Consider the following 14,537-nt stretch of genomic DNA (forward strand, 5'->3'; position numbering starts at 1 on the left):
AGACGAGACCCTAGCGTAAAGAAAAGAAACAGAGAGACAAGGACAGAGGCAGACGGAGACACGATACAACTCCACAACCACGCGTCTTCGCTTTGACAACGAGGAACGAAGAGAAAGGGGCGAAGTGGGAGAGGGGTGTAGGGCAGGGAGGTCAGAAAAATGGCAGGGTTGGTACGGATCTCTAAGAAGAGAAGCCACGGACTCGAGAAAAAAAACCCCGAAGCATATTTAAGAGGCCAAATTGGGGGCAGGTTGAGGACAGAGCAGAGCAGATGTGCCTAAGTGTGTGTGCGTGTGTGTGCCCGAGTGTGTTAGATTACAAGCTAAGAGACGAGGCTAAGGTGGGTGCTCTCACCACGGAGTTGTACTGCGTCTCACAGTAAGATCTTACTGTGAACTCCATGTCCTCCTCCTCCTTTTCTTTAGCTTGTTTCTCAGGTTCATCCACATCCTTCTCCTGCAGGTAAGTGTCCTGATCCTGAGGCATATATGACATCTCGTCCTTATTTTTAAACTCAAGACTCAATATGGAAGGGGGGAGAAGTAGGCCCAAGATAACCTGGTGGACAAAACAAAAAAACAGAGTTTGAGAAAAAAAAAATCCACTGATACTTTTCATTATTTAGTAGTCAGTAGACCAGATCCTCCAGTCACAGAATTCTTGCGATGATGAAATAACTCTCTCTCTCTCTCTCTCTCTCTCTCTCGCTACAATAGCACCTGTGAAATATGAAACACCAATCTCACCGGTGAGGCACCAAAGGCAGAAATAAACCATGCAGAAAGTGAGCGAAACGCAAGGAGGAGCTTTGCGCAGCCTGTTTTATTAGAGACTGACATATACAGTATATGTCTGAGAATATGTCTAAAGGTTGAAGCTTTGACTGTTTACACTCACTGGCTACTTTATTAGCTGCACCTTGCTAGTACCCGGGTTGGACCCCCTTTTGCCAGGACAGCAGTGAAGTATTTTTACTCTGCTTAAGTACATTTTTCAAGTGTCTGTACTTTATCAGAGTGTTTTTCTTTGGAAAACACTTACTCCGAAACATTCCAAAGCATAATATTGTACTTTTTTTTTTACTGCACTACGTTTCATATTGAATATCATTTAATACTTAATTACTTAAAAAATTTAGTAAATGTTTAATGTAATTAAGTATTAAAGGTAAAAAAGAGTTGCAACAAGAACAACGTATGTTCTCATCAACAGGTATTACATTTTTAAGGTTTAAGGATGTGTTTTGATGGACAATTCAGTGTAAAAAACCAGAGAGCACGCAAACTATTTCCATTCACACCCTGAAGTTAGTATGCCAACTGTCCTCTTCAAAAGTCAAAAGTACAACATGTACAACACACTATTTGCTTGATTTTGACACCAGCACTGACACCAGAAACCTTGTAAATGTCCAAATTTGGATACTGCCATCATGAAAAACAAGCAATTTTCTGAATTAAATTTCTTTGCATGGCCAACCAGTTTCATTTGCACATCTCCCGACAATAAATATTCCTGTCATTTTGGTGTCTCTCGAGTAAGAATGATAATTAGACTAGAGATGATTAAGAAAGCTATTAGAGTACTCAAACCGCATCTACATGCAAGTTTCTGGCCTCATGTTGATGAGGACATTGTAAATACAAAATTCGCCCATTAAAGACTCACTTTGGCAGGCAATTTCACAAATACCATACTCTGTTGAATATACATCTTTACAGTCGCAATGTAACAGAAGTAGCAAGAGATAAATTATTTAGTATAGTAATGTATATCCGAGTAAAATGTAGCTGTATGGCTGGGACTTGGTTTTATCTATCAGTTGCTGATTGGATGGAGGCAGATCTGAATGTGAGAAGAACCATTTATGACATTGTGATTAAAAATGACGAGGTCCAATTTTTTTCAATGAAATAAGCATGAATGAAGTGTTCACAATAAGGTCATTAGATGCATTTAGGTGAATTTCTATTTCATGCTGACTTTTTTCTCCCAGATCTGACCTTCAGGCCAGAGTTCTTGCGCATGCGCAGACGTCCCATCCACATGTCAGTGAGAAGCATCTGGCTACAGGTGTGGGCGATGAAGTCCCCTGTGCTTGGCAGCCACTGCCAGCTGCAGACAGGTGGCATTACTCCAGTTCTTCAGCTCGTAGGTCAACAGCTTCATGGCCATCTGTTCATCCTGCTTATAGGACTGATCGAGCAGCTCAACAGCCAGCTGACCAAACTCCCTGATGAAAAAAAAAGATGGGATGTTTCAGTGCCAAAGATACATTCATATGTACATAAGCACACAAGACAGCTTGTTTTAGGTATACAAGCAGAATAAGCTAGTCTCAAATACAAAGAGAAAAGGGTGCAGATTAGACTTTTAGAGGAGTCTTTGTGGTCAGTCACTGTGCCTTTGATGGGATGCCAGTTTGGCACATAACAGATGGTCTCCCCAAACAAACCCACCCTAGAGTTGTACACTCATCAGCAATGGGAACCGGACATGCAGGTAAAATCTTCATGTGAACATTCATTCTTGAAGTAACCATGTCATAACATACTGTATGTTTACATTCATACCTTGAGTTCTGATTGAGTTCCTGTGAAATGTCATCCACCATGTCGTTCTCTGACGCTTCGTGGGCCATTGCCTTACAGAGCTTACATGCGACCAGTGCTTTAGCCATGGCCTCCTCGCCATGCTGCCAAAAAAACAGAGCCATCTTCTGGCGTTTCATCAGCACTGCCCAAACCATCAGCTCATGGAATGGGAAAGGGAAGTGATTGATTTCTGGGTCATCCAGGTCAATGTCTACTTCCTCTTCTCGCTTCCGTGTGGTCTTCTGACGCCCTCGCCTAATGGGCATGTCATCCTATCATGGCAAAGATTTAAAAAAATATATATATATACATAATAATTATTAAACATTTTCCTATATCATAATAATAAACACATTCAGAATATAAATTATAGGTACTTTATTCTCCTATTTTGCCCTATAATTGTAATGATAACAATAATATATAATTTACAATAAAGTAGCTAGTCTAAATGTGGTTATTAATAGTAAGTGGACCAGTAAACACAAATGAAAGATTGTTGTAGGTAATTACACTGAACAAAATTATAAACGCAACACTTAAGTTTTTTCCCCCCCATTTTTCATGAGCTGAATCATGAACTCAAAGATCTAAGACTTTTTCTATGTACACAAAAGGCCTATTTCTCTCAAATATTGTTCACAAATCTGTCTATATCTATTAAGCTTGGTACATACTCTGTTTGTTTTCTCGAGGTGGCAAGAACAAGATAAAAGTTCGTTCTGGCCAGTACATTCCATACTTCACGAGAAAAGCAGGTGCCGAACATCTCCGTTTCTCCGCATTAACCCCGCCCACTTTAAAATTCTGACAAATCACACAATAGTTCTCAGACACCCACAAGAAAAAAGTTCTGCTCAAACGAGAACTCCCAAACCAGGGCTCCGAGAACAAAATGACGTCATTTTGTTCTCGCAGCCCTGGGAGCGAGAACTTTTTTCTCTGTTCTTGAGGGGTACGTAGCGGCCTTTAGTGAGCACTTCTCCTTTGCCGAGATAATCCATCCACCTCACTCGTGTGGCATATAAAGATGCTGATTAGACAGCATGATTATTGCACAGGTGTGCCTTAGGCTGGCCACAATAAAAGGCCACTTTAAAATGTGCAGTTTTACTGTATTGGGGGGGTCCGAAAACCAGTCAGTATCTGGCGTGACCACCATTTGCCTCATGCAGTGCAACACATCTCCTTCGCATAGAGTTGATCAGGTTGTTGATTGTAGCCGGTGGAATGTTGGTCCCCTCCTCTTCAAAGGCTGTGTGAAGTTGCTGTATATTGACCGAACTGGAACACGCTGTCGTATACGGCGATCCAGAGCATCCCAAACATACTCAATGGGTGACATGTCCGGTGAGTATGCTTGCCATGCATGAACTGGGATGTTTTCAGCTTCCAGGAATTGTGTACAGATCCTTGCAACATGGGGCTGTGCATTATCATGCTGCAACATGAGGTTATGGTCATGAATGAAATGGCACAACAATGGGCCTCAGGATCTCATCACGGTATCTCTGTGCATTCAAAATGCCATAAATAAAACACACCTGCGTTCTGTGTCCATAACATAACCCCATCGCCACCATGGGCCACTCAATCCAAAATGTTGACATCAGCAAACTGCTCACCCACACAACGCCATATATGTTGTCTGCCATCTGCCCTGTACAGTGAAAACCGTGATTCATCCGTGAAGAGAACACCTGTCCAAAATGCCAGATGCCATTGAATGTGAGCATTTGCCCACTCAAGTTGGTTATGACGATGAACTGCAGTCAGGTCGAGACCCCGATGAGGACGACAAGCATGCAGACGAGCTTCCCTGAGACAGTTTCTGACAGTTTGTGTAGGAATTCATTGATTATGCAAACCGATTGTTGCAGCAGCTTTCCGGGTGGCTGGTCTCAGACGATCTTGGAGGTGAAGATGCTGGATGTGGAGGTCCTGGGCTGGTGTGGTTACACATGGTCTGCGGTTGTGAGGCCGGTTGGATGTACTGCCAAATTCTCTGCCAAAACGCCTTTGGAGACGGCTTATGGTAGATAAATGAACATTCAATTCATGGGCAACAGCTCTGGTGGACATTCCTGCAGTCAGCATGCCAATTGCACGGCGCTCCCTCAAAACTTGCGACATCTGTGGCATTGTGCTGTGTGATAAAACTGCCTTTTATTGTGGCCAGCCTAAGGCACACCTGTGCAATAATCATGCTGTCTAATCAGCATCTTGAAATGCCACACCTGTGAGGTGGATGGATTATCTCGGCAAAGGAGAAGTGCTCACTAACACAGATTTAAACAGATTTGTGAACAGTATTTGAGAGAAATAGGCTTTTGTGTACATAGAGTTCAATGCAGTTCAGCTCATAAAAAATGGGGGCAAAAACAAAAGTGTTGCATTTTATCAGTGTATAATGCTTGAATTGTTTTCATAAAAAAAACCTCTGAACATGCATTACAAGGAGCATTTTCATTGTGAATCTTCATTACTTAAATCTAACCCTCCAAATCAAAGGAGAGCTTAAAGAAAGCGTTTCAGTGAAACTCAGTGGGGATTTTATTGGAAAGCAGTGGGATACATAAAACTAAGAAATAAATCTCACCTCCATTCCAAGCAGCTTCAGGGCTTTTGGCTACAACACACACACAAATAAAAACATATACAGGACAAAAATAACAAGACAAGTTAGATTTGATTTATGCATTTTCCAAATTGTTTTACCATCCTTCTGGTTCACACGTGAAAACATGGCATGTTTAATGAGTAGATAGGATTCTTCATGCTATGCAATGATACATTTAGAGCATATCTCTGGTGGCACCGCAGATGTCTGATCTATTTCAAGCTCATACAGCCGCATACGTAAATGTATGTGTGTATGTTCATGTAAGATAATATGTACTCACAATATTTAAGTGCATGCCTAGATTCAAGAATACACACTCTCAGACATCATGTACTGACTAACTACTATTACCGATAAGATGCTCATGTGACATTGGCATGATGGAGCAGAGGTGTTTCATGTACTCTCAGTTGCACTCTCTGAAATCCGTTGTGCGTCAGAGGGCTGAGATTTGTGGCTTAGATGCCTGAGCCTTCAGAGGTGTTCAAAATGTGTGAGAAAATTAGATATCATCCAGGTGTCAGTGGCTTGAGAATTTGTCTTGACTCCTGTTTACTCAGTGCCGCTATATGGAAATTTGCTCTGCACTGAGTATCTAGTTTGTGCTAGTTCCATATGCCATCTCTGTGGTAGCTCAGATGGGAAATATTTTTCCCCCCAGGTGAGTCATGCTGATAAAATACTTAACACATTACATTGCATTGGAAAATTGTTTTCATTTATGGGAACCTGAGAAAATAATCTTGTGTTTGAACATATTATAGTGTTATTTAGTTGTTTTAATAATATCAATGATAAAAAATAATAATTAAAAAAAAATATATATAGACTTTCGTAATATATTATATTAATAATAATAATATATTAAAAAAAAGTAAGAATTAAGAATCTCGTAATAGTTTATGAGAAAATCATAAAAGTTGAGAATAAAGTTAAACAAAATACAGTCAAAAGTTAACATTATATAATTTTACTTTATTCATAGAATACTTTGCTCTTAAAGGCACAGTATGTAAGTTTTGCCGCTTATTCAAAACAATAACAAAGGCGTAGCTTGATGACAGCGTGAATGAGCATGGAATCATGGTAGTTGTAGTCTTCACCTCCACAGCCGATGAAAGGCAAACGCTACAGGACTGGACAGGCAGAAATCATGTTCATGGATGAGCTAATGTATTACACGTTGCTTTTTTATTACACTTACGTATATGCCGCAGTTGGCCGCTGTCGCTCCTTTCGTTTTGTTGTTTATGTTTATTTTACGATTAAATTTACGTTTAATGTAAACTTTGTTACAATTATGTTTGATCACCTAAATCACATTATTTTATTTTATTCTAATGACATTCTAATTCTAAGTGCTGAATTACTACTCCTGCAGGTCACTTTTTCTATTAAATTAAAATTGTCGGGTAACGCAACGCTGTTTTACTTGGTCAAAACAATCATACTAAAAATAAATTTCAGTGTGTTGAAACATTACTCTGTGCATTAGTTCAGTGGCTGCTATGTGACACCTTTTACACATTGCAGTAAGCTATTTAAAATTGGGATCAATCTATGGGATTGACTCCCTTTTGGAGCATTTCTTTAGCAGCCAGTCGATGAATTGCAAAGTCACTTCCGTGTTGGATTCAAGAGAGAGACCGGAAGGTTGCCGCTTACTACAAATAAAGCTCTTTCTGGGTTTTATGTTAGTCACTTGACAAAATAGTATTTCGGAGGCATGGTACAAACATGGTACTCACGGTGAATCAAGAAAACAAGCGATTCAAACAATAAGACCAACCATGTTGAGCTGTATAAACATGCCAGTTCCTGCCTTCTTTCTTCCCTGAGCCATGAACATCATTACAATATAAAACATTTTTCAAGTAATTTTATCCATCAAGATATTTTAATCCAAAAATCGTACTTATTGCGCCTTTAATCTCCTATGTTTATGACCATTTTATTCTCACATTACAAATGTATTCTTATAACATAACGACTATATTCTGGTAACATAGCAACTTTATATTACTTTGTTCTTAAAATCTTAGTTTGGTATGATGCTGATTTGATTTAGAGCCACATGCTATTTTTTTAAAGGTTCAATAACATACTCTTTTGGGTCCAAAAAGGTTGTGATAGAGGGTCCGAAATCTCTTCCTGGTGTAATTGCAGCGATAGGCTCCGCCCATGAGGTATTCAATTACCAATCCGATATCAATCAGGCTGATGCGGTAGTCAGGGGGCAGGTTACCCTGGAGACAAAAAGGTTATTTATGGCAACACCGAACCCGTGCTAACAGTTATGACTATGAAAATGACAAACGGTGAAGTCAGACACAAACCACATGCTCAACTACATACACACCCATCCGCTCTCACTCCACAAACACACTGACATATTGCTAGAAGGAATCAAGATAATTGAATAAGATTGTCTGATTCACCTTGAGGTAGATCCAACTGAACCCTGGATATTCTTGCTTGGAAAGAACACACAAGGTCAGTGAGACAGAATCATATTAAAGGGACAAACATCCCACTGACACCAAGCAAGTCTAGAATCAGGGTTTGGTGTCATAATGAACTGACCGTGAAAACAATAAACCTCTCTACAAAAAACAATAGAGAGTGTAGGCGAGAGAATGTGAGTGAAAATGAGAGAATGGAGTCTAATAATGGGAGGGACAAAGAAAGATCAGGGGAAAGCGATAAGAAACGATTCCTCAGTTGTTAATTTAATGATTTAACTCATCTGCAGGTTTATGCCGACATTAGTGAGCTTTTCCAATTAGAGACCCTTATCAGGGTGTCGACATTTGGATTGTAAGACTTAACAACATGAAGAGAACATGAAGAACTAAGATTCCTCCTTTCATTAGATCTACGAGGCAAATCTCTCTTAGCAAAATTACATCCCACATCCAGCCTTCAGACTATATGATAACTATGCTCTGCTCTAGTTCTGTAATTATCAACGCAGAGCCACCATGGATCCTCTAAGCTGGGCTAATTACTTCAACCTCAGCAAATACCACAATATGTTTCAACAGGCTGATCAGAATCATAGGTGATACTGCATTTAATTAAAGACATTTTGTACTAGAGTAAGTTGATGTGACATCCAAAGACATTTAAACGGGACAAGCAGATTTGAGCCTTCAAAGTAGAGTATACAAAGTTTACATAGAGAAGAGATAAAAACCTCATGGTGTATCTGCATTTATTCTTTTCAATTTTTTAAGTGGAAATTGCAGTAAATGCACAAATGTCACTGCAAGAAGACCATGAAAACCACCAGAGTGCAAAACGAAGATAACCATGTGCCCCATTATGTCTTGGAAAATGCACTTAGGAGTAATAAAGAAAAACTAACTATACACAAGCGACATAAGAAGCAACAAACCCGTTTTTCTGAATGTTTTATAGTCTGAAAACCACTAAAAAAGCAGAGAGGACACAGACAGAAACAAAATAAGCAACTATTTCGCCAAATCTCGCTGTCAGGCTAAGAAGCAGGTGAGACACCTTTGCTAAATATGCAACAGAAATCCAAGAATAATCTACCACTTACACACACACTCTAACATCCACTCATGCACACACATGCACACAGAAACACACGCACAGTGAATTCTTACCTTTTTCACATCTCTGACAAGGTGGTACAAGGTGTTGGATGGACCATGCCTCTGTTAAAGAGAAACAGAAACAAATGTAACCTTTAATAATCAATTACATCTAATTGCAAACAATAATTCAGAAACAAATGATAACATGTGAAATTGTTACCTTAAAGGGATAGTTCACCCAAAAATAAACATTCAGATTTGGAACAACATGAGGGTAAGTAGTGAACTATCCCTTTATGAATGGGCTATGTACCTGATATCATCCTTAAATATCACTATCTGTATAACTGAATGCTGAATTATTGGACTGAGTGACAAACATTTTTTAATGCATAAGCCTATATTTTCAAACCGTACAAAACCTTTCAATGGCATATTGTGTGTGTATATATATATATATATATATATATATATATATATATATATATATATATATATATATATATATATATATATATATATTAGACGGTAATTCAATATATCACAATAATGAAAATGCACGATATTGTTATCGTGGGCACTTCAAAATACCATGAATAATTATTTATTACGAATTATTTAAATTTCTTAGAATGCATTTTAAGAATACTTTACCCATCAACCGTTTAAAATGAACAACATGTCAATGGGGAACACGCACTGATGTAAACAAAACTTGCATGAGCACATGGCGGAACGAGTGCAGGAGACGCGCATTCACTCTCTGACAGCAGAGGGCGCTGATGGAACAGCAGAAATGCAGCCGTTTCCCCGGTAGTCCTCGTTGACAAACCAGTTTTCTGTATTCACTAGGGTGCTCATCACATAACCAAATACTTAAAGGGTTACTTCAGTAGCATTAAGCTTTGTATTTAAACTGGGTCATTTATGCATTAGAAATGTGAAATTATTTTTGAATTTGGTGCCTTCTAGACTGAGAAAAGACAGAAAATGTATTTTTGTCTCATGTGGATGAAAGACAACAACTCCCAGAATGCACTTGCTTCGCTGCCCTACAAAGCCACTCCGTACACTGTCGTTTTGATCTTTATAGTAATACAATCATTTCGTTCAGTTAGAGAATAAACACTACAATTAAAAACTGAACGTGTCTTTCAATAAAGTGTGAGTGAGCCGAATGAAAGTCTGAGCTGAGCTGAGGTAACGTTAAGCGCCAGTCTGGCACGTTTTCTGATCGCATATGGAAGCTAAACTATCACAGGAATTCATTGAAAAGTTGAAACACTCCCTTTACTCTGCACCGCGCTCCGTTATGATGATTGTCCTTGCGGCCGCCTGTGTCTTACATTCTGTGCGTGAGATCTCTCCCCTATGGGCGGTTTGATAACATGCGGAACAGCTCCATCTAGTGGCTGTAGTCTTTAGCCTCTGGCCAAAAAATCCTCAGATGACGTAAAAATGACGATATTTGCGTCATCGAAGGATTTTTTCCAGAAATAAAATGCACAATTCTCTTGTCTCAGGGGGATATGAGGGGGGAAAGTACCATAATTTGAATTCGTTCCAGTTTGCGTTCCAGGCAGGTTTTTGAACCCGTAAGTTACGACTTCAAACCACTTATACGGCGCATAAGGCGAGAGAAGCTGTTATACCTTTTATTTTACGTTATTTGTATATTTGGAAATCTATTTGGTATTCATTTATTCTTGCACTCAATGGTCAGAAAACTAGCTAACACTAGAAAAGCTGCTGATAATGCATAACATTTGCGTATAAATAACGTTGGAGCAATACTGTAAAAACTGCTGTTCACTCTTTTATATTTCTGGTTCGGAGTAATTGAACAGCTACAGGATGTCCGGTCTGAACATTATGTCTCACACCAGTCTGTACTTCAAAATTATTTATTCGGGTTTGTCATGGGAGTGTGTGTGCGTGCAACTGATTGTAAGTATTTCGCGTCATTCGTGATTATTGCTAAGAGAAATGAAAGAGCGCAACCGCGGCATTCGTGTATGTTTACAGTAATAATTTGGTTTGCACATTATGTTGTTGCGTAAATACCTTGTATTAATGCCATATAATCTCACTGTGTTCTTATCAGTAAGTATTTGATGCTGCACTTATATTGTATAGACTTTAAAGTGTCTCAGGGAACATGTACGAGCATGTTGGTCATACAAGTTAGACGCATGCGCTGTCAACGCTACGTGCCTGGCGGTGCGATAGCATAAACATTGTATTGAGTCTATAATGCATATATTTGGGTTTATAGCTATTTCTTTAATGTGCAATTTAGTATGCTGCTTAAAACTAATAGTGAAGTGCTTCTTAATAGGTAAGGATTGTTTATAGATCTGTAATTGTGCATTTATGTTTATTTATATTTGTATATTGCTTGTTTACAGAACCACACACACTCCCATGACAAACCCGAATAAATAATCTTGAAGGACTGGTGTGAGACATAATTTTCTGACTGGACATCCTGTAGCCGTTCAATTACTCCGAACCAGAAATATAAAAGAGTGAACAGCAGTTTTTACAAATACCTTATTTTAATAAACAATTTGATTTTTAATGTACGAATTTCATAAACACCGCATCCGTAGGGGCTGCCATTGTTGCTTCGCACGCTATGTGACGTCAGAGCTCCTAACTGGGAGTAAATCGATCTAGTTCACGGGTGGGAAGTCACTGGTTTGACTGCCATTCCAGTGCTTTTTCAGGGGTAGAAGGTTGGAAAAACACGGGTTACGGGTTGCCTGGAACGCGGCATAAAAGACTTGCCCTAGATATTGTTTGAATATGTTCTGATTCTTTGTTCAGTCACACACTTTACAATAAGGCTCTATTATTTAACATTAGTTCATTCATTAACAAACTGACTTCTAAAGCATTTATTAATCCTAGTTAAATGTAAATTTCACAATTTAATAACACATTAAAACCAAAAATTTTAACTGTATTATTTAATAGACCTGAGCTAACATTAACTAACAGTTGCTTTTTTTAACTAACGTTATCAAAGAAGAATAACTTCTGTAAAAATGTAGCTATTCGCTCTTTGTTAATGTTAATGCATTATCTAGCGAGACCTTATTGTAAAGTGTTACCTTTTGTTCTTTATAATTCTTTTGCACTTTAATCTGTTTTAAATATTTGTTTACTTTATAATTTTTTTGTGTTTTGCTTTATTGTATTTAAATGTTCGGTACTTTTGTTTTAAGAACGTTATTAAACCTGTTATAGTATGACAACACTTTTTTTGCAACATATTTCAATATCGCGATAATACTGTATACCGTGATAAAAGCTTCAGCAATTAATCGCAACATGAAAATTTGAGACCAGCACATGCCTAATATATATACACACATACACAATATACCATTCAAAGGGATATTGTATATACCAATAAATATTTATAATATTTATAATATATATATGGGAACAAACAGGTTTGGGTCAGATTTTTGTTATGTTTTTGAAAGAAGTACTGTAAAGCTGCATTTATTTGATCGAAAACAGTATATAAGAGTAATATTGTGAAATATTATTACAATTTAAAATGGTTCAAATTAACGGTTTTCGGATTTGTAAAATGTGTAATTTATTCCTGTGATGGCAAAGTAGATCAGCAGCCATAACTCTTCACTGTCACATGATCCTTCAAAAATAATTTAACAAAATAATATGCTGATTTGGTGCTCAAAAACAGTAGTGCTACTTAATATTTTGTGGAAACCGTGATACAGTTTTTCAGGATTCTTTGATGAACAGAAAAGGAAGCTACATTACCGTATTATAGAGCTCTTCAAGTCTGGACAGCGTCAGGAAACGATGCATGCTCACTCCATTCTCAATCAACAGCTTCACAAAGTCCACTCTGTCCAGAACCAGTGCGTCCAGCATAGACTGCTCTAGAGAGCCCACCTGACCACACATAAATAAAGCTTACAGGTCCTTATAGGTGCTTAAAGGTGCACAGAAAATAATCGATTTCATGAATTTGAATCTCTTTGAAACGCAGCTACCGTGTTTAATTAGAGTCAGAGGTACACAGAAGTGCTTCTTGTCCCCTCTGATCAATAAAGTATATCTGTATCTATACCTAAAAGAATTGCAAGCACTCAGAGGTACGAAGTGTGTGTGAGTGGATATTGCCTACAGGCCACTGCTGTCCGTAAATGAAGATCTGGCTCCGAGCGATGTCAACTCTGTTCCAGGCCAAAGCCAGACTCAGCTGATCTGGAGCTGATGCATTGGCCCCTGGACAGACAAGCAAAAGGGCACATAATTACGGGTAGTTCAACAAAGGCTTAAAGGGGCGGTTGATTATGATTTCACTTTTTTAACTTTAGTGGGTGTGTAATGAACATAAACAACATCTGCAAAGTTACGACGCTCAATTCAAAGGGAGATATTTTTATTTAAAGTGGGGCGAAATGCTGTTTCATGCATACTGATCTTTTTGCACTGTTAAAGACTTGGATTCCCATGCTAAACATGGACACAGTTTCAAAAGCTAAGGTGGACGTTTGATGGGAGTATTTCTTTGCCAAAATTAGTACTTCCTGTTAGTCATAAGTTTCGGAAAGTTTTTTTCGATTATGGGTCCGCTTGACGTCAACAGGGCGGAATTTCCTTGTATGGGCCGTACGGACAATTCTACCGGAAGAGCGCGCGCGCGCGCGAGAGAGAGAGCCAAATAACCCTGCGTTAAGGCAAAAGTGGATGGAATTTGCTTTTCCGGATCAGCAACTGAGTTGCGCAAATATTTATGTCTGTTCCCTGCATTTCTGTGCCGATTGTTTTATAAACAAGGCCCAGTTCGACGCCGGATTTTCAAATCGCCTAATACTGAAGGATGGAGCGGTCCCAACGATAAAGGTCCCAACGTTGGAACCGCAGGCAGTGAGTAAGACTGCAAGTGGATGGAATTTGCTTTTCCGGATCAGCAACTGAGTTGCGCAAATATTTATGTCTGTTCCCTGCATTTCTGTGCCGATTGTTTTATAAACAAGGCCCAGTTCGACGCCGGATTTTCAAATCGCCTAATACTGAAGGATGGAGCGGTCCCAACGATAAAGGTCCCAACGTTGGAACCGCAGGCAGTGAGTAAGACTGCTTCAAATGTCTGTTTTTGCCTATGCCCATCAAGTAGCCCAAACATGATCACGTATTGATCAATGGAGCATGCGATGTATAGTGTGTACATTTGTTTAGCTGGCCACTATATGTGTATGTTTGTGTATTGTAAAAGCACTCCAAACAACTATGCACAAAGAGTGGGGAAATATGTTGAACTAAATAAGCGCGCTTCTTCATTCAAATGCGCTACTATTCCATGTCTTTCTATGTAAACAATAGCCTGACGCGCAAAACCAGTCCGCTTACTACAAATCATGTCTACACAAACCACGCGTAAACACACACACACACGATATAATTAAAGTATAAATGTGTAAATAACACAAGCCGCTAAGCATATTATATAGTTAGTGTAACTTATACCACATAGAGATGTCCTGCTCTAGTCGTTTTTGCTGCTGCTCCTGTTCAACTTCAGCCTCTGGGTCTGATTCCGGATCATAGATGTATGGCTGTATCTGATTAAAAGCCATTTTTTATGTTGAATAAAGTTTTTTCCCGCTTTTAGGGATGACGCAGCTTTCAGACGCACTCAACACAGTAACAGCGGTGCGCGCTCGACATTCTTTAGCTCCGCCCACACGATACGCCCCCAGCCGCAC

At 38.9% G+C, this 14,537-nt stretch overlaps 1 protein-coding gene across 1 annotated transcript in view; it reads right to left on the minus strand.

Annotated features, from left to right (window-relative positions):
• The window catches only part of trpm3 (transient receptor potential cation channel, subfamily M, member 3), a gene marked incomplete at both ends in the record, with an annotated part of 178,491 nt that overhangs the window by 14,401 nt on the left and 149,553 nt on the right, over positions 1-14,537 (minus strand). Inside the window, 10 exon segments of the mRNA XM_079815722.1 lie at positions 356-559; positions 2,005-2,091; positions 2,093-2,234; positions 2,575-2,867; positions 5,195-5,224; positions 7,324-7,464; positions 7,657-7,692; positions 8,851-8,901; positions 12,583-12,717; positions 12,953-13,053. Of these exon segments, the coding sequence (XP_079671848.1) occupies positions 356-559; positions 2,005-2,091; positions 2,093-2,234; positions 2,575-2,867; positions 5,195-5,224; positions 7,324-7,464; positions 7,657-7,692; positions 8,851-8,901; positions 12,583-12,717; positions 12,953-13,053 (1,220 nt within the window).

The sequence above is a fragment of the Gobio gobio genome (genome assembly GCF_949357685.1).
Source record: "Gobio gobio genome assembly, chromosome: 4".
Taxonomy (NCBI): domain Eukaryota; kingdom Metazoa; phylum Chordata; class Actinopteri; order Cypriniformes; family Gobionidae; genus Gobio; species Gobio gobio.